The 23,412-nt window shown below is 43.3% G+C and overlaps 1 protein-coding gene and 1 long non-coding RNA gene across 6 annotated transcripts; one reads left to right on the forward strand and one right to left on the reverse strand.

Moving 5' to 3' along the window:
* Positions 1-1,227: 1,227 nt before the first annotated feature.
* LOC147365582 (uncharacterized) lies at positions 1,228-15,562 on the reverse strand. Of its 4 annotated transcripts, XR_015132576.1 has the most exons (7): positions 15,265-15,562; positions 14,214-14,310; positions 11,690-11,820; positions 11,165-11,236; positions 10,682-10,777; positions 10,485-10,581; positions 1,228-1,550 (listed from the first exon to the last, which is right to left on the reverse strand). It is a non-coding gene; the product is annotated as an uncharacterized LOC147365582 (long non-coding RNA). The 4 variants fall into 4 exon arrangements; XR_015132578.1 differs by lacking the exon at positions 14,214-14,310; XR_015132577.1 differs by lacking the exon at positions 11,165-11,236.
* Positions 15,558-17,456, forward strand: KHDC3L (KH domain containing 3 like, subcortical maternal complex member). Of its 2 annotated transcripts, none has more exons than XM_086316790.1 (3): positions 15,558-15,772; positions 15,931-16,134; positions 16,377-17,456. In XM_086316790.1, the coding sequence occupies exons 1-3, from the start codon at positions 15,604-15,606 to the stop codon at positions 17,246-17,248; spliced, it is 1,245 nt and encodes a 414-aa protein (XP_086172916.1). In that variant the 5' UTR covers positions 15,558-15,603; the 3' UTR covers positions 17,249-17,456. The 2 variants fall into 2 exon arrangements, with proteins under 2 accessions (XP_086172916.1, XP_086172917.1); XM_086316791.1 differs by having other exon boundaries at positions 15,931-16,110.
* The last annotated feature ends 5,956 nt before the right edge of the window (positions 17,457-23,412 follow it).

Consider the following 23,412-nt stretch of genomic DNA (forward strand, 5'->3'; position numbering starts at 1 on the left):
TAGAAAAGTGTGAGGTAGTTTTCTAGTGCACATTGTCTCAAGCTCTATTTAGCAGCATGTGCTGGGCTCCATCTCTTTTCAACTGGAGGGGATCCTTTATACAGCCTGCCTTACCCCACCCCACTCCCCAGCCAGGTCCCTCCTTCCAGTCCACAAACGAAAAGGAGATTATTCACTCCTGTTAATCAATTGCCATGCAGGGATGTGAATCCTGAATTGCCAGGTATTCTGATTTTTTTGTGAAATCTACCATTTTTTATAATGTTGGCACCTGATTCAAAAGGTAGAAACTAACACAACCTTGTAAATTTACTATACTCCAATATGAGTATAGTAAATAAAATCATGGCATCCAGTCCCATCACTTCATGGCAATAGATGGGGGGAAAATGGCAACAGTGACAGACTTTATTTTCTTGGGCTCCAAAATCACTGTGGACAGTGACTGCAGTCATAAAATTAAAAGATACTTGTTCCTTGAAAGAAAAGCTAAGACAAAGCTAGACAGCATATTAAAAAGCAGAGACATCATGTTGATGACAAATGTATGTATAGTCAAAGCTATGGTTTTTCCAGTAGTCATGTATAGATATGAGAGTTGGACCATTAAGCAGACTGAGTGCCAAAGAATTAATGCTTTTGAACCATGATGCTGAAGAAGACTCTTGAGAGTCCCTTGGACAGCAAGGAGATCAAACCAGTCAATCCTAAAGGAAAGCAACCCTGAACATTCATTGGAAGGACTGATGCTGACACTCTAATACTTTGGCTACCTGATGCAAAGAGCCAATTCATTGGAAAAGACCCTGACTGGGAAAGATTGAGGACAGGAGGAGAAGAGGGTGACAGAGGATGAGATGGTTGGATGGCATCTTCAAGTCAATGGACCTGAGTCTGAGCAAACTCTGGGAGATAGTGAAGGACAGGGAAGCCTGGTGTGCCGCAAGACTTAGGGTCGCAAAGAGCCAGACATGACTGAGCAACTAAACAACAATACTCCAATATAAAATTGGGCTTCCCTGGAGGCTCAGATGGTAGAAAATCTGCCTGTAGTGCAGGAGACCCAGGTTCGGTCCCTGGATCAGGAAGATCCTCTGGAGGAGGAAATGGCAACCCACTCCAGTATTCTTGCCTGGAGAATCCCATAGACAGAGAAACCTGATGGGCTGCAGTCCATGGGATTGCAAAGAGTCAGACGTGACTGAGCAATTAACACTTTCACTTTACTTTCTTTCAAAATAAAAATTTTTTTTAATTTTAAATAGAAGGAAAAGAAAATGGTGTGGTTAAAACAGGAATCACAGGCCTGTGGAAACTGGTTAGCAACCTCCAAAGAGTGTTGTGCCTTTTAGGTACACCCATATTCTCAGGCTCTAGGAACCAGTGTGCTTCCAAAGATGTGCAATGCCTCATGTTTAATTCCTCATTGCTTCCCCTCTATCTCAGATGCTCCTGGCCTTCAGAGACTCAGAATCCGCTTTGCTTCCATCTGGTCCTCCATCAGCTCTCTCCAAGGCTTAATGCAATTTCTAACAAGCTTCTTTTGTAGGCTAGATTATTTAAAATTTAAATGGAAACACAAAAGAACTATTAGTTGAACAGTTAACTATTAGTTGAATAGTTTTGGAAAAAAGTGTTCAGTGTGCCTGATTTAGTTTAATTATTATTATATAGTGATTAATACTATGGTAGTGATTGAGACTGTGCAGTATTGGCAGATTAGATGTAAAGTGTAAAGCTATAAAACCTTTAGAGGAAAATGGGAGTAAATCTTTGGGAACTAAGGCTAAGTTAAGAGTCCTTAGACTTGTCGCCAAAAAGTTGATCCATAAAAGAAAAAAAAACAAAAAAAACTGATCAGTTGGACCTCACCTAAAAGTTTTGTGAAAAAGTGTTCATAAGATGAAAAGGTATGGGAATTTCCTGGTGTTCCAGTGGCTAGGACTCTGTGTTTTCACTGCCAAGAACATGGGTTCAATCCCTGATTAGGGAACTAACATTCCACATGCAACTTTTTAAAAAATGCAAACTACAACTGAGAATATTTCCAAATCATATATCCAACAGAGTATTAATATCAAGAATATACAAAGAGTTCTCAAAACCCCAGTATAAAAAAGTCAGTAGAATTAGAAAATAAGCAAAAATACTTCAGTGAAGAGGATATACAGATGGCTAATAAACATATGAAAAAAATGGTCCTCATCATTTACTACTAGGGAAACATAAGTCAAAACAGTATACAACTATCAGAATGACTAAGATAAAAAATCATAGACAACCTCAAAGCTGATGAGGATTCAGAGAACTAGATCACTCATACCCTGCTGGTGGAAAGTAAAATGGTACAGCAGATTTGGAGACAAATCTGGTGGTTCTGCAAATGATTAAACTTAGAATTAACACAGGACCCAGCAATTCCTCTCAGAGCTATACATCCAAGCCAAATGAAAACAGATGTCCCCACCAGAACCTGCACATGAATGTTCATAGAAGCTTTACCTGTAATAGCCAAAAGATGGAAACAACACAGTTGCTTCAACAAGTGAATGGATAAATGGATTGTGAAACTGCAGTCCATTTATACTATAGACTATTAGTCAGCAAGAAAAAGAAACCACTGATAGAAGCAACAACCTGGATGAATCTCCAGAGAATTATGCTGAGTGGGAAAAAGAAGCCAACCTTCAAAGTTGACACACTATATAATTCCACTTATATAGAATTCTTGAAATAACAAAATTGTAATGAAGAACAGGTTAGTAGTTGCCAGAAACTGAAGAGGAATGGGGCCAGAAGGAAGTGGAAAGAAAGTGAAAGTTGCTCAGTCAAGTCCAACTCTTTGCGACCCTATGGATGATACCCCACAATGCTCCTCTGTCTATGGGATTCTCCAGGTAATAATACTGGAATGGGTTGCCTTTTCCTTCTCCAGGGGATCTTCCTGACCCAGGAATTGAACCCAGGTCTCCTGCATTATAGGCAGATTCTTTACCATCTGAGCCACCAGGGAACCTGAGAAGGAAGTGTGGTGAAGGGGGGCTATAAAAGGGTAAGATGTGGCTACTTGTGGTGACGGAAGTGTTGTCTTGACTATGTCAGGGTCAGCATCCTAGCTGTGACACTGTTTTGCAAGATGTTACCACTGGGGAGAAACTGAGGAAGAGTATGTGGAAGATACTACAACTGCCTCAAATTTCTTACAACTACATGTGAATCTACAATTATCTCAAAAAAGTTTAATTCAAATTATAAAATCAGAGGGACTACCCTGGTGGTCCAGTGGCTAAGACTCCGTACTCCCAATGCAGGGAGCCAGGGTTCAATGCCTGGTCTGGGAGCTAGATCCCACTTGCCACAACTAAGAGTTCAAATGCCACAAGTTAAATGCCATATCCCGCATGCCGCAACTAAGACCCAGTGCAGCCAAATAAATAAATATTTTTTTAATAAAATTAAAATTTAAAAAAAAATCTCAAAATCTGTCTGTAAGTCCTGATCTAGGGGTCCCTCTTTAGCTGCCACACACCATTATGTCCTGCTGGTATTGGAAGCTGGATAGTTAAAAGTTAACACAGTATTAGAAGTCCTAACCAGGGCAATAAGGCAAGAAAAAGAAATAACAACTATCTAAATTGGATAGAAAGAAGTAAAACTGTTACTATTTGTGGATGACATGATTTTAGATAAAGACTCCATCTAAAAACTGATATAAATAATAAATGAAGCAAGTAGCTGCAGTCCATGGGGTTGCTAGGAGTCGGACTCGACGAGCCACTTCACTTTCACTTTTCACTTTCATGCATTGGAGAAGGAAATGGCAACCCACTCCAGTGTTCTTGCCTGGAGAATCCCAGGGACGGGGGAGCCTGGGGGGCTGCTGTCTCTGGGGTGGCACAGAGTCGGACGTGACTGAAGCAACTTAGCAGCAGCAGCAGCAGTACACAACCTTCAAAAATCTGTTGCTTTTCTATACACTAACAATGAGCTAGCAGAAAGAGAAATTAAAACAATAATCCCATACACGATCACAACAAAATGAAGACAACATCTAGGAATAAATTCAGCAAGGAGGTAAAAGATTTGTACAATGAAAATTATAATAAGCTGTTGAAATAAATTGAAGACACAAATAAATGAAAAGCAATTCTATTCTTATGGATTGGAAGAATTAATATTGTTTAAATGTCCATACTTTGCCTAAAGCAAACGACTGACTCATTACAATCACTATAAAAATCCCAAGGACATTTTTAACAGAAATAGAACAAAAAATTGTAAAATGTATATGGAACCAAAAATATTCCAATTAGCCAAAGCAATCATGAGGAAAAAAAGAACAAAGCTGGAGGTATAATAATCCCTGATTTCAAATGATATAACAAAACCATAGTAATCAACACAGCATGGTATTGGCAGAAAAGCAGATACATAGATGAATAGAACAGAATTAAGAACCAAAGAAATTAACCCACATGTATAAAGATGATTAATTTACAGCAAATTAGCAAAGAACATAGAATGGAGAAAACAGTGTCTTCAATAAAAGGTATTTGGAAAACTAGAGAGACACATTCAAAAGAATAAAACTAGACAACTATTTCACACCATATACAAAGATCAACTCAAAATGGATTAAAGACATGAATGTAAGACCTGAGACCATAAAACTCCTAGAAGAAAACATAGGCAGTACATTCTTTAACATTGGTCTTAGCAATATTTTTATAGATTGTTTCCTTGGGCAAGGAAAACAAAAGCAAAAATAAACAAATGAGACTACATCAAACTAAAAAGTTTCTGCACAGCAAAGGAAACCATTGACAAAACAAAAAAACAACCTACCATATGGGAGAAGATATTTGCAAATGACATATCCAATAAGGAGCTAATATCCAAACTAAATCAAGAATGCACATAACTTAACAACAAAAAAAACAGACAACCCAATTTATAAAATGGGCAGAGGAGATGAATAGATATTTTTTCCAAGGAAAGCATACAGATGGCCAACATGTACATGAAAAGGTGTTCAACATCATTAATTATTGCTGCTGCTGCTGCTAAGTCGCTTCAGTTGTGTCCAACTGTGTGCAACCCCATAGACGGCAGCTCACAGGCTCCCCCGTCCCTGGGATTCTCCAGGCAAGAACACTGGAGTGGGTTGCCATTTCCTTCTTCAATGCATGAAAGGGAAAAGTGAAAGTGAAGTCTCTCAGTCGTGTCCAACTCTTCGCAACCCCATGGACTGCAGCCTACCAGGCTAATTATTAGGGAAATGCAAACCAAGGCTACAATGAAGTATCTCCTCATACCTGTTAGAATGGCTATTATACAAAAGTGAAGAAATAACAAGTGTTGGCAAGTATGTGGAAAAAAGGGAACCCTCATACAGTGCTGGTAGGAATGTAAATTGGTGCAGCCACTGTAGAAAATGGTATAGAGGTGTCCAGCTATCCTACTTCTGGATATTTATATAAAAAATAATAATAAAACACTAATTCAAAAAGACACATGCACCCCTTTGTTCATCACAGTATTATTTACAATAGCCAAGATATCAAAACAAGCTATGTGCTCATCAGTGGATGTATATGCGGCCTATATATATAATGGAATATCTGTTGTTGTTGTTCAGTTGCTAAGTCATGTCTGACTCTTTGTGACCTCGTGGACTGCAGCACAGCAGGCCCCCTGTCCCTCACTATCTCCTGGAGTTCGGGGAATATTACTCAGCCATAAAAAGATGAAATATTGCCATTTATGACAACTTGCATGGACTTTGAGAGTATTATGCTAAGAGAAATAAGTCAGACAAAGACAAATACTGTATGATTTTACTCACATGGGGAATATTAAAAAAAATAAAATAAATGAAGAAACCGAACCAAACAAAAACGAACAGGTAGGTACAGAGAACAAAATAGTGGTTACCAAAGAGGTAGGAGTAGGCTAGGGTGAAATGCGTAAAGGGGATTAGCTGTATGGTGATAGATGGAGGTTAAAATTTTAGTGGAGAGCACACTCTAGGCTAGAGCTTCCCTGGTAGCTCAGTGGTAAAGAATCTGCCTGCAATGCAGGAGATCCCAGTTTGATTCCTGGGTTCGGAAGTTCCCCTGGAGAAGGGATAGGCTACCCACTCCAGTATTCTTGAGCTTCCCTGGTGGCTCAGATGGTAAAGAATCTGCCTGCAATGCGGGAGACCTGGTTTCCATCCCTGGGTTGGGAAGATCCCCTGGAGGGGGCATGGCAACCCACTCCAGTATTCTTGCCTGGAGAATTCCCATGGAAGAGGAGCCTGGCAGGGGTCGCAAAGAGTCTAATGCAAGTAAGCATAGCATAGCACACTCTAGGATATGCAGAAGAAATAAGAATATTGTACACATGAAGCTTATATACTGTTAGAAGCCAATACTATAATCAATAAATCAATTTTAAAAATAAAATTTCCATAGGAAAAAAAGAAAAAGATTCTCTCAGAAGAAGTCAAGTCTTTGACAAGACTGGGTACTTGGTGAGAACAAAAGCTCCAGTTCCTCCTAAACGTCCCTTCATTTATGCCCATGACTCACTCACGGTCTGAAAACTACTTCCCTTATAGAAGAAATTAAAACCCTTCCATCACTCATCAAAAAGTCAGTAAATGCCTCCACTACGACAGGCATTTTGTGAGTTGCTGAAAGACACTTCTTAAAGACAGTTTTTGTCCTGAAGAGGGAAAGAAAGACAAAGCAGGAAATTGCAAAGTGGTATCACAGGTACTAGGAAGCAGGAGTGGAGAAGGCAATGGCACCCCACTCCAGTGTTCTTGCCTGGAGAATCCCAGGGACGGGGAGCCTGGTGGGCTGCCGTCTACGGGGTCGCACAGAGTCAGGCACAACTGACGCGACTTAGCAGCAGCAGCAGCGGCAGGAAGCAGGAGGTACAAGGTGTTGCTAGAGAACGTAAGGTCATCAGTCCAGTGAAGGGGCACACCAGTTCAGGGTCTCCAGGGAAACAGAGCCAGAAGGGGACACACACACACACACACACACACACACAGGATTATTTCAAGGAATTGGCTTATACAATTGTGTATTTGGCAGGCCTGAAATCTATAGCGCAGGATGGCAGGGGATGATTAAAGTTTTGGGTGGTGAAGATTACAGAACATTGAAATATAAACATTCAATGCCACTAAGTTGTACATGTACAAATTATTGAAATATTGAGCTGATGTGACAGAATTCCTTCTTTTGCAGGGAAACCTGTTCTCCTCTGGAGGGTATCCACATTATCAAGGATACTGTTTTTTACTTAAAATCCGTTGATTGTAGATGTTAATCACACTTACAGAATACCTGCACAGCAACAACTACATTGATATGTGAATAAATAGCTGGATGCTATAGAGAACCAAGTGTATTCATAAAACTAACCATTACAAGAAGTATCTTAGGAGACTCCCATAGAATAGTGGCCTCTAACCATGTCCTCAGCTTCCTTTCTCCCACTAGTCTCTTTGCCTCCCACATCTCCCTGACCACATCCAAAGCCAAGCCCTATATCACAGTTGACCCAATTGCCCCCTGCTCCTTCTGCAAAACCTGCTTCAACAGTCTTTCCTTCTCTCATGACTTCTTACCTCAGTCTGGAAACATGCTTCATCCTAAAAGAGTCAGCTTTCAACTCCTCATCTCCCATTCCACCTGTAACCCAGGCTACAGCCTTCCTTTTCCCCAAATTCCTCCGAAAAACAATCCATACTCCTGTGAACCACACTAAGTCCTCAATGCTTTATGGCACCTGCCTCTGCATTTCAATGGAATTCATTCTCTCTAGACCTGCACTGTACAATGTAAGCAAAATATTTCATTAGTAATTTATATTGGTTACATGTTAAAATGGTAACACTTTAAATATGCTGACCTAAATGAAATATATTATTAACATTCATTTCACATTTCTTTGTAGTCATGAAAAAATTGGAAATTACATATCACACATTGTTTCAGTTGGACAGTATTGCTCTAGATAGTTTCCTACGAGCCCCTGTGTGTCTAATCCAACACTCCTTTTCACATTTCTTATCCTGTTTGCACTGATTTTCTTCTGCTCCTTCTTGACACTCCTGATTTGATGCTTTTCTTGGTCTCCCATTCTCTTTGCTTTTCCCCCTCTCTGCCTCATTCACCCTAGGGAGTTCTGTCCATTCTCATGACTTTACCTACCCACATTATAATCTCCATCCAACCATCTCATCCTCTGTCATCCCCTTCTCCTCCTGCCTTCAATCTTTCCCAGCATCAGGATCTTTTCCAATGAGTCAGTTCTTCTCATCAGGTAGCCAAAGTACTGGAGCTTCAGCTTCAGAATCAGTCCTTCCAATGAATATTCAGGACTGATTTACTTTAGGATTGACTGGTTTGATCTCCTTGCCTTCCAAGGGATTCTCAAGAGTCTTCTCCAATATCACAGTTCAAAAGCATCAATACTTTGGCACTCAGCTTTCTTTATAGTCCAACTCTCACATTCATACATGACTACTGGAAAAACTATAGCTTTGACTAGATGGACCTTCATAGCCCAAGCAATGTCTCTGCTTTTTAATATGCTGTCTAGGTTGGTCAAAGCTTTTCTTTCAAGGAGCAAGTATCTTTTAATTTCACGGCTGCATGAAACTTATTTAATTTCATGGGTGCATGAAAATATATTTAAGTATAGTTGTGATAATAAACCTTACAACCATCCTGATTTGTTTGTAATCTGTCTGCTTTTTAAACATTGAAAACACATTTATGTTCTATTTGATATTTTAATGAAAAATCTATGAAAATTTGACTACGTATATTAATGTTAAGGCATTTAAAGTTTCAATAACAGTTAGCTAAGTTAATAAATTCTATTTTAATAGCTATGGAAGCAGTTGCTTAATTTTGAGGAAATATTAAGTTTTATTGCATATAATTAGCAACAGTACCCTTGGCATTTAACCAAGTACAAATAGATGTCTTCTCCACTCAGAGAAGTCCTGTTAACAATAGGTGCGACACACCAGATTCGGAGGAAACTGCCAGTTAGGACGTGTGTTCTTCAACAAATACATACCCAGTGCCTCCTCCATGCAGATGCTATTTGAGATGTTGAGGATGCATCAGTGAACAAATAAACAAAGATTCGTGTCTTCACGGTGCTTGTAGTTGAGTGCCTGCTCTACACTGGGGACACAATAGGGATAAGAGAGACCAGAATGCTCATCCGTGTGGAGTTCAAGTTTTTAGTGGTGAGAAAGAGACAACAGGTTGCTAAACATAGTATGTAAAACAGGGGAAAGGGAAACAGGAGTGAGAGATCACTAGTAATGTGTCCTGAGAACGCTTCATAGAGCCTTGCATTTGAGTGGAAACCTAAGGGGAGGGAGCATTAGGGTTTGTTTTGTTCTTACTTATTTGCATTAATTATGTCTGTTTAATAGCAGTAATAGTATACATGTTGTTTCACAACTTCCTTTTTTTTCACTTACTAGACTACAAACATATATTTTTTTTACATCCCTATAAATGTAGATCTATATCATAATTACCAGGTCTCCTAAATTTTTAAACAGGTTCTTTGAAATGTTCAAATTATTTGGAGCTGTTTATCTGTGTCTTTCTCTTGAGTTTTTCTTAAGCTGTGCCCATCTAAATGAGTGGGTTAAAGGTATCGTGTATTTAAACATATAAGAACTGTAATACACACTGTGCAGCAGAGAGCTTCTGTCCACTGGTATGTCCCAAGTTCAGTGAAAGTCCACCCTTCTCGTGACCTTGGACTTTGTGAAGTCTCTAGCCACTCTAGGTTGGTCCTGCTACTAATAGTGCATGCTCAGTTGCTCAGTCTTCTCCAACTCTTCGCCACCCCATGGACTATGGCCCACCAGGCTCCTCTGTCCATAGGATTCTCCAAGCAAGAATACTGGAGTGGGTTGCCATGTCCTCCACCAGGAGATCTTCCCCACCCAGGGATAGAACCCAGGTCTCCTGCGTCTCCTGCATTTGCAGGTGGGTTCTTTACCACTAGCACCACCTGCTGCTAAGGTGAGAGAAAAACAGAAAAACTTGTCCTGCCTGCGCACTGCAAAACTTACCCGAGAAGTGTTTTCCTTCGGTCTCAAACAAGGAGGGAAATAAATACATGCCCCTAAGGACCAGTTCAAGAGATGGAGAGGCAGTAAGAGAACTCACTGGCCACACTGGCCCAGAAGCATCACCAGAATCAGGTTGGTCCCTCAGTCTCCCTGTGCCCAGCAGTGTCCTGCCCAGGGGACCCCCAGGGTTCTGGAGGCCTGCCTGTTCAGGCTGGGAGTGGGCTCTGGCTGGGGACCAATTCCTGTTCCCTCCCTCCTTGGCAGCACTGCTAGCCAGAGCCACCCCCTTGCCCCCCTGCTCTGTGTGATGGAGGTGGGGGTTCCAGGGCCGGCCAAGTCGATGGTCATAAATACTGTGGCCTGTCTTCACATTCACCTCGAAAATTGTCTGGGACACTGGCTCCAAGTGCAGGGACTCACTGTGAGTGGCGGGACACTCCAGGGAACCCAGGGCAGCCCACTCAGTGGCGAACCTGGCAGGAAAATCCAAGGAGCCCGCACATCACCCTCAATGCAGGTCCAGTGGAGAAAAACCCACACGCTCCCACTTCCAAGTAGTGTCTTAGTACTTACCAGGCAACCAAAAACAGTGTAAAGAAAAGGGATAAAACTTTTTTTTTTTTAAGGGAGCATTGGGGTCTCAAAGCCAACTTTTGAATAACAGGAATTCTAGAAAACAAAAGGGGAAAACGATGAACAAAATAATTTAAAAGTATTTCCCAAAGATTAAAGTCAGAAAGGCCTAAACATCTCAAAAACACCACTGGAACCTAGGGGACAATGAAGCAAAGAATGAGATTTTGAGGGAAAAATCATTTCCACCCAAGAATTTATACAGCTAGATGTCCAACTAACTGGGCAGATAGAATGAAAATATTTTCAGACATGCATTCTTCCTCAGGATATGATAGAGGATTTATTTGCTTAATCAAAATATAAGGATGTCTCTCTCTTAAGAGAACTAAAATAACGAAACCATTGCCTCAGAGACCCTATACTTGGTGGGGGAAACTCAGGGTTCTCAAGGTGAATGCAGCCAGGGAGCCCCAACCTTACCTGACCTCCCCCACTTTCTCCAAATCCACCCACACCCTGGACACAGAAACACTCCCAAGTATTTCGCCAAGGCTGGTAGTGAAAAGCAAAGAAAGGGGTTAATCCTTTTACTCTTGAAAATTCTAAAGCTAATATTTTAACCCAAACTGGACTCCCCAAACTGAGGAGACAATGAAATATAACTTTAAAAAAAACATATTTCACATCTAGGTACAATATTCAAGTACTTTAGAATGAAGCAATCTCTCTGGCAAATACTCAGATGGCCACTGAGAATTACAAGGAACTGCAATATTATATCTAGAAACATTATAGGAAGAAATTTGCCAGCTGTGAGGTTTCCAAGAGAACTCCTAAATTCTAAACCACCTTTCCCTTCATTCCATGGAGTAAAGCATTTCATTTCAAAAATTCACTTGAAACCTATTTTTATATCTTTTTGTTGCCCGTTGCTCTTAAACTCTACCTGAAAAATGTATTTCTCATTTTAACTAACCCAGCACATTAGACACAAGCTTCTACTACCACAATTATTTTGAATACTTCCGCTTCATATTTCAGTCTCGTTATCAGCTTGCAAGTGTCTGTTTCTTTCTTCAGCTTGCTTATGATTATCTGCTTCCTTCTTGGAATTCAGTTAACTCATCCCCAGAATCCTGGAAGGTAATCAGAAACAGTAGAAAAAAAGAAAGAGATAATTTACACTAGATATCATGAGGATCATCTTGAAGATGATTATATGTATATCAGTTTAATAATTTTGCCTGAACGCTATCAATACTGCTATAAAATATGAAAATAAACAAAAACAACAAAAAGTAAGTCATGGGGTCCAGAGAGCCCAGGATCCAACAGTGGGTGGTAAGTAATCCACAGCAGGTCCCAGAGAACAGCTGGCTTAGATAAAATTGGTTAAGTCTGCAGGAGCTGGGTAGAATCTTTAAACATTTTGAATCACTATATTCAATAAAGGGCCTGGAAGTACTGGGGAGACACACAGCTGGGGAGAGTTTGGGAATAAAGGAGGAGTACATAGAAAAATAAGCATTTGAAAAAAGCAAAAGTAGTATTTGAACAAGAATTCAATTCATAACATCAATAAAAACAAAACTTGGTGCTAGAAATTGCAATAAACTCTATGCAGCTATGAATATTGTCTATAAGGCCATAGTAATATAGACTTGCATATTGATCTAACAGAATTGTATAGTGAATCGGCAGGATACTGGGTCTGATGTGTGCAGGTAAGATGGAGGACCAGAGTAAAAGTTATTGAGTGATTTCTGTGAGAGTGAATTCTGCCCACCCAAAGGAGTGTTTAGAGACTTCTTTGAAAATTAATATTTTTATTTTTTCAAATTATAAAAACCAAACCACCAGTCCTTCTTAATCTTTTGTTCTACTTTAAAACTTACTATGATATTTACGAGCTTAGAAAGTTTTAACAGTTATGTTTAATGGCTTCTGAATGGCATAGGGTACCACTGACAAATTTAATTAACTAAACATCCTCATACATGGCAAAATGATTGCAAAGTAATCAAATAACAAGAACTTTTGGGTCGGGAAGATCCCCTGGAGAAGGAAATGGCTACCCACTCCAGTATTCTTGCCTGGAGAATACCATGTAGAGGAGACCGGAAGGCTATATTTCATGGGGTCACAAAGAGTTGGACACAACTGAGCAGCTAATACTTTCACTTTCTGAATTACTAGTTCCTACAAATCAAATACACAAAACATTAATATATTGAATATAAACTGGGACTTCATCTCAAAGTCACATATATAAACCCATTACCTAATTATATATTTTAAATTGGAATTGCAAAAACATCTAATATGTTAAATTATCTAAAATATTACAGAAACATAAAACACTATGTATTGGGTTGGCGAAAATTTCATTCAGATTTTTACATAAGATGTTACAGAAAAGCCAGATGATCTTTTTTGCTAACCCAATATATGGATTCCTTTCTTTTTTAAAACCACTGGAGATTAACTAAAGTAAAAAAAAAAAAAAAAAACTACTTATACTTTATTTATTTATTTTTGGCTTCAATGCATCTTCATTGCTGCATGTGGGCTTTCTCTAGTCGTGAGCAGCTCACAGACTCTAGAGCTGGGACGGGAGAGTTGTGGTGCAGGAGCTTAGCTGTATGTGGAATCTTCCTGCAGCAGGGATCAAATCTATGTCCCCGGCATTAGCAGGTAGACTCTTAACCACTAGACCACCAGGGAAGTCCTAAACTGCTTATATTTAAATGTGTAAAATTGGACCAATTTTGACATATAGACACATCCAGTGAAACCACCACTGTAATCAAGATAATGCCCATTGCATCATCCCAACACTAGGAGGGTACCCTAGTGTCTCTTTCCAGTCCCTTCCCCTTTTGACCCCATCCCTAGGCAATCACGTCCTGACTTCTATCACTATAGATTAGCTTGCATATTCTAGGATTTTACATAAATGAGAGGCTGTTTTTTAATACAAGGACTAATACTATGGTTTCAATTCTCTTAAACATTTCTATACCTGATTCTGAAACTTCAAAGAAGTAAAAGATCTCAAGACACATACACACACACACAGGTGACAATAACATACATAGAACTGACAGTACCCTTGTAAACCAACTAAGGAATACAAATATCATCCTGTAGCATTTTGATACTGGAAAGAGACTACACGCCAGAGATTTTCATGGGGATGCTTCCTGAACTGTATTCTTGTAGGTGAGATTGATAGGACCTCACATGTCAACTCCTAGTTGCTGTGTGAGTCACTCCATAACCTCCAGAGAAGATGGCTATGGAGCCCAGATCCTTGGGTTTCAGTTATATGCTCACTTAACTGCTCTGCCTTCCCACAGAAGTTTCTAACTCTATCCCGTGACCCCTTGGAATGGATTTTGCCCTTCTTTAGCTCCGAGTTCATATTCAGCTTAGGTCTCAAGACTTTAGACCCTGTCAGACACCTGTGAATTTCTCATGCACTTCTTTGGCCTCAGAACTCCCACAGAGCATACAAGAAGGAGCCTACCTGAATCCCGAGGACCTCCAGCCACTGGATCTGAGCACAATACCCCAACTCCTGATGGGAAGGGCTTCCCTGGTGGCTCAGTGGGTAAAGAGTCTGCCTACAGTGAGGGAGAAGTGAGTTCGATCCCTGGCTTGGGAATATCCCCTAGAGAAGGAAATGGCAACCCACTCCAGTATTTTTGCCTGGAGAAGTCCATGGACAGAGGAGCCTGGTGGGCTAGAGTCCATGGGGTCACAAATAGTCGGACTCGACTGAATGACTAACATGTGACTGATGGGAAAGCTGTGTAGCTTCATCTTCCCAAGTAGTGGTTAAGTAATGCTTTAAGCTGGACCAAAAAATCAAGAAATGGAGGTACAATCGTGTTTCAAGAGATTTTCCTCTGGGATCCAAACCACGTGGACCATGCACTGTTGGGTGTGTTCAGCCATCTCTCAAAAGTTAAGGCAGAAGCTGGAAATTCGGTGGTATCTGGGGAGGGACAGGGTTCAGGAGGAAGTGGGGGGCTTACTTTGGCCTCTGAATACCTTTTACACTCCTTCAGATTTTTGTTTCTCCGATGTCTTTAATTGGATTTTTCCATTAAAAAGTTATTCCAACCCCTCACGAATGCTAAACTGGTCCCCTTAAAACTGTCTGAAATGCACCTGCGTGTGCCTATCTAACACTTTGTGACCCCATTGACTGTAGCCCACCAGGCTCCTTTGTCCATGGGATTCTCCAGGCAAGAATACCGGAGTGGGTTGTCATTCCTTTCCCCAGAGGATCTTGCCAACCCAGGGATCAAACCCGAGTCTCCCGCACTGCAGGCACATTCTTTACCGTCTGAGCCACCAAGAAATGTACCTGAAAGTGAAAGTCGCTCAGTAGGGTCCGACTCTGCGACCCCATGGACTGTATAGTCCATAGAATTCTCCAGGCTAGAATACTGGAGTGGGTAGCCTTTCCCTTCTCCAGGGGATCTTCCCAACCCAGGGATCGAACCCAGGTCTCCGCATTGCAGACGGATTATTTACCAGCTGGGCCACCAGGGAAGCCCCCCAAAATGCACCTGGATCTCTGCAAATACGGATTCGCGCCACTGAAAGGCGTCCCGATGTGGGCTCTTCCCTCACATCTCTGGGACTGTCCCAGCCTGAGTCCACCGTTACGGCTTCCGCAGCTTCTCGGCCGTGGCCGCCCGCGGGGCGCGCAGGGAAGAGGGAGGCTTAAGCGCCGCCCGGGGGCGAGCCCCAGAGCAGCTGAGCCCGCCGGAAGCAGCAGCAGCTGCGAGTGTTTGAGGCGAGGCCTGCGAGCCAATAAGGCCGCGGGGTGGGGCGGCGCCGGCCAAAGGCCCTAGAAATGCGGGAGCGCGGGCTGCTCTTGCGCTGTGTGGCGGGCCGACTACAGCATGGCCTCTCCCAAGCGGTTTCCGACGCTCGTTCAGCTGGAGCAGCGAGAAGGGACGCTCTTCGAGGTGCTTGGTAACCTCACCAAGCGGCCCTACTGGTTTCACTCCGAGTACCTGAAGAGCCCGAAGGCAGTTCACCTGGAGGCCTGGCTGGTGGAAGCGATCTTCGGTGAGTGGGCCGGAGAGGGCAAGCCAAGGCAGCCGCTCGGCCCCGGGGTGGCCGCGTCCTCGGCAGGCCTCTCTTGCGGTCCAGGCTGCTCTTCAGCGCCCCTGCTGCCGCCTCCCCTCTCGCCCCCGCTGCTAACGACGTCTTTGCTTCCCGCGCAGGCCGGGGTGGAGAACACATCCCTCACGTCGAGTGTGTGTCACAGACCCTGCTTCACGTTCATCAGTGGGATCCGGACGGCGAGGCTGAAATCTTGATATTTGGCCGGCCTTATTACCAGCAGGATGTATCCAAGATGATCATGAACTTGGCTGACTATCACCGTCAACTCCGGGCGCGAAGTACGCGGGTGGAAACCATGAAAGGCACCCTAGGCAGGCCCCGGGTTCTTGGGAGAGGTCCTGATGCTTCCCGGCTGTGCCTGGGCAGCGGTCTCACTCTTTTAGTTCTCCTGGGAGAGGGTTTCCTCTTTGCAAGGGATCTAGAAGAGCGAACTGACCTCCTGTTCTCAGATTTCGGACCCCTAGCCCCGCAGCCCGAACGGATAACCCCCTTTGTGGGACGCATGGGACACAGGTGCGACTTCCTCTCTCTGCTGTTCTTCCAGGCTCTGAGAAGGCTCCTGCCCGGGAGGCGGCCACCCAGCGATCCCCAGACGCAGTCCAAGAGGCCGGGACCCAGCGGTCCCCAGACGCAGTCCAGGAGGCCGGGACCCAGCGATCCCCAGACGCAGTCCAGGAGGCCGGGACCCAGCGATCCCCTAGCGCAAACCAGCAGGCGGCGATTCAGCTGTCATCCGGGAAAGTCCGGGAGACTGGAACCCAGCGATCCCCCAGCGCTGCCCGAGAGGCCGGGACCCAGCGATCCCCCAGCGCAATCCAGCAGGCGGCGACCCAATCGTCACCCGAGAAAGTCCAGGAGACTGGGACCCAGCGGTCCCCCGGCGCAGCCCGCGAGGCGGCCACCCAGCGGTCCCCCGGCGCTGCCCGCGAGGCGGCCACCCAGCGGTCCCCCGGCGCAGCCCGCGAGGCGGCCACCCAGCGGTCCCCCGGCGCAGCCCGCGAGGCGGCCACCCAGCGGTCCCCCGGCGCTGCCCGCGAGGCGGCCACCCAGCGGTCCCCCGGCGCAGCCCGCGAGGCGGCCACCCAGCGGTCCCCCGGCGCTGCCCGCGAGGCGGCCACCCAGCGGTCCCCCGGCGCTGCCCGCGAGGCGGCCACCCAGCGGTCCCCCGGCGCTGCCCGCGAGGCGGCCACCCAGCGGTCCCCCGGCGCTGCCCGCGAGGCGGCCACCCAGCGGTCCCCCGGCGCTGCCCGCGAGGCGGCCACCCAGCGGTCCCCCGGCGCTGCCCGCGAGGCGGCCACCCAGCGGTCCCCCGGCGCAGCCCGCGAGGCGGCCACCCAGCGGTCCCCCGGCGCAGCCCGGGAAGCCGGAACCCAGAGCTTCCTCGAAGTTACGCAGGATCCAGATACCAGTTTCTGAAGGCGTTCCGCGCTCAGGAGCAAGAGAGCGAGGCAAGGTCCAAATGAAAGCCCTTCCTGGAATCCTGTTCTCCTAAGTCCCGTTCTGCTGCAGAAGCTGAGAAAAGAATGGTGTGCGTTTTTGATTTTTGGTTTCCCTGGTCCCCGCCACTCCCTGCTAAAGGTTTGCAAACATGAATCTGAAGAGTTCTAATAAAGAATCAAATTTCCCTAACGTCTGTTATTAATAACTGGCAGAGTGATGCGGAGGGAGAAGCACCTTCCTCCAGCAGCAGCTATTGCTCTGGACTGCATCCATCTAGATGCATACGTGCTAAGTCGCTTCAGTCGTGTCTGACTCTTCACTATCCTGTGGACTGTAGCCTCCTCATTCCATTGGATTCTCCAGAAAAGAATGCTGGAGGTGGTTGCTATGCTCTTCACTAGGGGATCTTCCCCCCACTGGGATCCAACCCGCATCTCTGACGTCTCCTGATTGGCAGGCGGGTTCTTTACCGCTAGCGCCACCTGGGAGGACCCCTACCCATAACACAGGTGAGAGCTTTTAGTTTTGCACCCGCCCGGGGCCTCAATCTCTCCCGCCTCGGTCAGGAGCTTCCCCAGTGCTCGCGCCTGGCTTTGCAAGGTGAGGGACCTCCAGGGCCGGCAAGTCTGTCCTCATGGGAAAACTTTCCAATCCTGCGATGTTTCTACTCAAAGTGACATGGGACGCGAAAACTTGGTTTCAACCCGGGCCTCACGGCTGGGTGCAAGCGACTTCCCAGCTTGAGCAACTGCTGGCTAGGAGGGAAAACTGAAAGGGCCAGGACAATCCAGCAGTCCTCTCAAAGTCCTGCGCGGGTCACTCAACCTTGAGTGATGGTTTGAAGTTATTGAGACACAAGCAGTGCTGGTGACTCTTCTCGACCAATTAGTAACCACAGGAGTGGGGTGCTCTTTGTCACTTTAGGATTGAAACATACTTGACATGTTCAGTTCAGATCAGTCGCTCAGTCGTGTCCGACTCTTTGTGTCACCATGAATCGCAGCATGCCAGGCCTCCCTGTCCATCACCAACTCCCAGAGTTTACCCAAACTCATGTCCATTGAGTCGGTGATGCCACCCAGCCATCTCATCCTCTGTTGTCCCCTTCTCCTCCTGCCCCCAATCCCTCCCAGCATCAGGGTCTTTTCCAATGAGTCAACTCTTTGCATGAGGTGGCCAAAGTATTGGAGTTTCAGCTTTAGCATCAGTCCTTCCAATGAACACCCAGGACTGATCTCCTTTAGAATGGACTGGTTGGATCTCCTTGCAGTCCAAGGGACTCTCAAGAGTCTTCTCCAACACCACACTTCAAAAGCATCAATTCTTTGGTGCTCAGCCTTCTTCACAGTCCAACTCTCACATCCATACATGACCACTGGAAAAACCATAGCCTTGACTAGATGGACCTTTGTTGGCAAAGTAATGTCTCTGCTTTTCCATATGCTATCTAGGTTGGTCATAACTTTCCTTCCAAGGAGTAAGTGTCTTTTAATTTCATGGCTGCAATCACCATCTGCAGTGATTTTGCAGCCCCCCAAAATAAAGTCTGACACTGTTTACACTGTTTCCCCATCTATTTCCCATGAAGTGATGGGACAAGATGCCATGATCTTCGTTTTCTGAATGTTGAGCTTTAAGCCAACTTTTTCACTCTCCTCTTTCACTTTCATCAAGAGGCTTTTCAGTTCCTCTTCACTTTATGTCATAAGGGTGGTGTCATCTGCATATCTGAGGTTATTGATATTTCTCCCGGCAATATTGATTCCAGCTTGTGTTTCTTCCAGTCCAGCGTTTCTCATGATGTACTCTGCATAGAAGTTAAATAAGCAGGGTGACGATATACAGCCTTGACATACTCCTTTTCCTATTTGGAACCAGTCTGTTGTTCCATGTCCAGTTCTAACTGTTGCTTCCTGACCTGCATACAGATTTCTCAAGAGGCAGGTCAGGTAGTCTGGTATTCCCATCTCTTTCAGAATTTTCCACAGTTTATTGTGATCCACACAGTCAAGGCTTTGGCATAGTCAATAAAGCAGAAATAGATGTTTTTCTGGAACTCTCTTGCTTTTTCAACATTTAACTTGACATGTTACACTGTGTAAATTTTAGGTGTACAACACTCTATCAGTTTGGCTTCCTGTTCCTGGCTGCCAACTGGGATGCTGGTCCCCTCACTAGAAGTAAACTGTTAACAGCTGGGTGTTAGGATTAAAAAAAAAAAAACCCACAAATCAAAGCACAAATCAATTTAGTGCTATGAAATTTTCATTTTAAAAATACAAGGAAACCCAATTTTAAAGAGCAGGCAGTGGTATGTCTGTTGTAGACCCTCTAGTCACTACTAATGACCACTCCAATTTTAAATAAGCTTTTGGTTTATGAGGGAATAAAGATGCAAAGCTGAATTTACAAATAGGTTATTAACTATTTTCAGAAGAGCCAAGGGAAGCCAAGGTTGAGTGAGCTCTAAACATTTAAGACTCAATAGACTGAAAGGTCCAACTGAAGCTACATCAGAGAAGAATTAAGACTCATCCTTGATTCCCCCCCTGCCCCTCCCCTCCAGCTGTAAGTAGTACACACCTTTCAACAATTTAACTTGCACTTTATGTAATTGTATACACCTTTTTGCTCCTCCTAGCAGCTTGAATTTCCTGAGGATGGTTACAGTTTCATTTAGCCCTCCCCTTAGTGGTTGATTAGTTTCCCAAATTACTCAATTACAAACTGCTGCCTTTAATTTCTACTTGCTCCTTCAGTCCTCCTAACTGGAGATCCACCAACATCAGTGTTCACAGCAGCACTATTTATAGTAGCCAAAATATGGAACCAGCCTAGGTGTCCAACAACAGAAGAATGAATAAAGAAGATGTGGTACATACATACACAATGATATATTACTTAGCCATAAGAATGAAATTGTCACTTACAACAACGTGGATGGACCTAGAGTATTATGCTTAGTTAAGTCAGAGAAAAACAAATACTGTTATCACTTGTATATGGAATCTAAAAAATAAACTAATATATATAACAAAACAGAAATAGACTTACAGATACAGAGAACAAATTAGTGGTTACCAATGAGGATGAGGTAGGGGGATGGGCAAGATAGGTGAATATAACTAAGAGATACAAACTACTATGTATACAATTGATAGGGAACAAGAGTCTCTTCTTGTGCTGCACAGGGACATATAGCCATTATTTTGTAATAACTAAGTGGAGTGTAAGCTGTAAAACTACTGAACCACTATGTTGTACACCTAAAACTAACATATTTTAAATCAACTCTACTTAAATAATAAAAAGTTTTTTTTTTTTAATCCTGAAGAATTCTGGAAACACTGACTTGCACATTTCTACAAGTAAAATGACTGAGGGTTAGTAAAGAAGTCAGCCTAAACAGATTTTTAACAGGCTGAATAGAGGCACCAAAGAAAAAGGTTCGCTGTTGACAGACTGGAAAACGCCTGAGCTAGCCGTGGAGCTCATGTAACAGCCTGGCCAGGGCCCCCTGCTCGGCTGTGCGAGGTTGGCACTATTTCACTATTTCCCTTATCAGAATTCCTTAACTCCACACTTTTGATCAAAACAAGGCCTCTTAAAATATCACTATTAAGAGTGGAAACCAAACATGTGCTTCCTGATGTGATGCACTGTGAAAGACACAGTATGATTTACCCAATATTTTTGCCAAAAATATACAACCTAGATCTAACCATGCTGCTGCTAAGTCACTTCAGTCGTGTCCAACTCTGTGCGACCCCATAGACGGCAGCCCACTAAGCTCCTCTGTCCCTGGGATTTTCCAGTCAAGAATACTGGAGTGGGTTGCCATTTCCTTCTCCAAACCATGAGGAAGCACCAAAAAACAACAGGATTTGTGAGCAAGAAAAAGATAAAAGCAGATTGTTTGAGAACAGTGAATCCTGATGCACACTTTAGGGGCAGTGTAAACAGGTTGGTAGCGAATCATTTAGTGTGGAGGGTGTCTTTCAGTGGGCTCACTAGAGCTATTAAAATTTACAATGTCAGCTGTTTATGCATTCTCTGGAAATCTTGGGAATACAGCTATGGAGCATAAGTGACAGGCTATTTCTGTTATGTCCACCTGTATGCTTCAATTTAATATATATTTTCACTATTTACAGCATCAGAATTTTTCACTAGACCCTAAGGAAAAACTTTATTACAGCCTTCTCAGGTCCTTCTGAAGCACATGTAAAATGAGACTCTAAAAAGGCTCTCATCTTATAGCCTCAGCACCTAAAAAGGTGGTTGTGATTATCACTGGAATTGCACTGAGTTCTGAGAAGACTGACCACAAATGTGCAACCCTGGACTTTGCTAGCCAAGAACATAGTGTCTTCACTTATTCAGCTGTTTATCCTTCCTCCTTCTACCCTTTGCATTAATGTGAAGCAGGACGTAATAAGTTAGTATTTTTATAATCCCTAAGGTAAAACAGAGGGGGAAAATCTCTTTAAAGTATTGTTAAAATGATAAATAAAAATTTATCTAACATAATGAAAGAGGAAAAGAACAAAAAAGACATGATAGGAAACAAAGCAAAATGGCAGACAAATTCAATCATATTGATAATTACATTAAAGTAGAATGGGCTAAGTCCCCCACTCAAAAAGCAGAGATATTCCAACTAGATAAAGACAGATGCAAAAGACTATATAGAATAGTATTCTATCAATACTTAAATGTCCAGAAAATGTGACTTAGTGGAGACAGACAGCAGACTGCCTGGAGCTGGAGGCAGGAGGGATGACAGACTTTGTAAAGGGATGGAAAAGTTCCCAAGCTGGCCTGTGTTGATGGTGGCACAACTCAAAAGTTTGTTAAAAAGAAAGTAAACTGTACACTCACATTTTTATATTATGTAACCAACTAAGTGCATTTTTAAAAATTGCAGTTCAATAGCACTAATACCTCGGAGAAGGCAATGGCACCCCACTCCAGCACTCTTGCCTGGAAAAGCCCATGGGCAGAGGAGCCTGGTGGGCTGCAGTCCATGGGGTCGTGAAGAGTTGGACATGACTGAGCGACTTCACTTTCACTTTTCACTTTCATGCATTGGAGAAGAAAATGGCAACCCACTCCAGTGTTCTTGCCTGGAGAATCCCAGGGACGGGGGAGCCTGGTGGGCTGCTGTCTATGGGGTCACACAGAGTCGGATACAACTGAAGCGACTTAGCAGCAGCAGCACTAATACCTAAATTCTCTAAAATAAAGATTGTTGACAAAGATGTAGAGCGACTGGAAGTCTCATACATTGCTGAAAGGAATGGAAATTGGTTCAGTCACCTTGACAACTTGAACTTACACACACCCTATCACCTAGCAATTTCAATCCTAGATATATACTCAATAGAAATGCACATATGTATGCACCCAATTATGTACAATTTTCATAGTAGCCCTATTTGTTATAAGTTCAAATAGGGAACAATCAAAGTACATATCAACAGGATGGAAAACTAAAGGTTTATTCATACAATGGAAATATAACTGCTGGCAACATGAACAAATCTTACAATGAGTCCAATTATAGTTGTCACAACAGTAGTTATCCTTGGGGATGCAAGCAGGGGCTTCTGGAGTGTAACTAATGCCTTTTTCCCCTCTGGCTTCTGGCTTAATGGATGTGTTGTTTGATGAATCTTTTCACACTGTGGATATACATGGCTTTGGTATGAATAGAATGCTCTACATCAATAAAATGTTTACCAAAATTACAGAAAAATATTTGGAGTAATAGAAAACTTCTTAAAGGGACTATATGAGCAGTGAGATTTTGTAATTACTTTAATACTTTACATATCACCTTATTTAAAAATATTGAGGATGTAAGTATGTTTGTCATCAGAAAAATCAACAATGCTATTTTTGAACATGGTACTAGTAGGTATTTCTATTCTGGCAACATGTTAGAAAAAAAATTGTTGTCCTGTCCCTTAATAGAGTAACAAATACTATGTATTCTTAACAAATTAAGTGTATTCTAACTCCTCTTAAAACACACATGCACACACAGAGAATGGGACTAAATTCAATCATGGAGAAAAATAAAAGCACATGGGAAAGTATAATGGAGATGTGAGATGCTAGAATCAACGTTTTGGTTC

The sequence above is a fragment of the Bos grunniens genome, chromosome 9 (genome assembly GCF_055505025.1).
Source record: "Bos grunniens cultivar Pamir isolate PY7600 chromosome 9, Bosgru_T2T1.0, whole genome shotgun sequence".
Taxonomy (NCBI): Eukaryota; Metazoa; Chordata; class Mammalia; order Artiodactyla; family Bovidae; genus Bos; species Bos grunniens.

Bases quoted from the DNA above. Each gene is read 5' to 3' on its own strand.
- KHDC3L (XM_086316790.1), top strand. From the start codon at position 15,604: ATGGCCTCTCCCAAGCGGTTTCCGACGCTCGTTCAGCTGGAGCAGCGA. The intron at 15,773-15,930 runs GTGAGTGGGCCG...CTTCCCGCGCAG, and splicing joins GCTGGTGGAAGCGATCTTCG to GCCGGGGTGGAGAACACATC. The intron at 16,135-16,376 runs GCACCCTAGGCA...CTGTTCTTCCAG, and splicing joins GCGGGTGGAAACCATGAAAG to GCTCTGAGAAGGCTCCTGCC.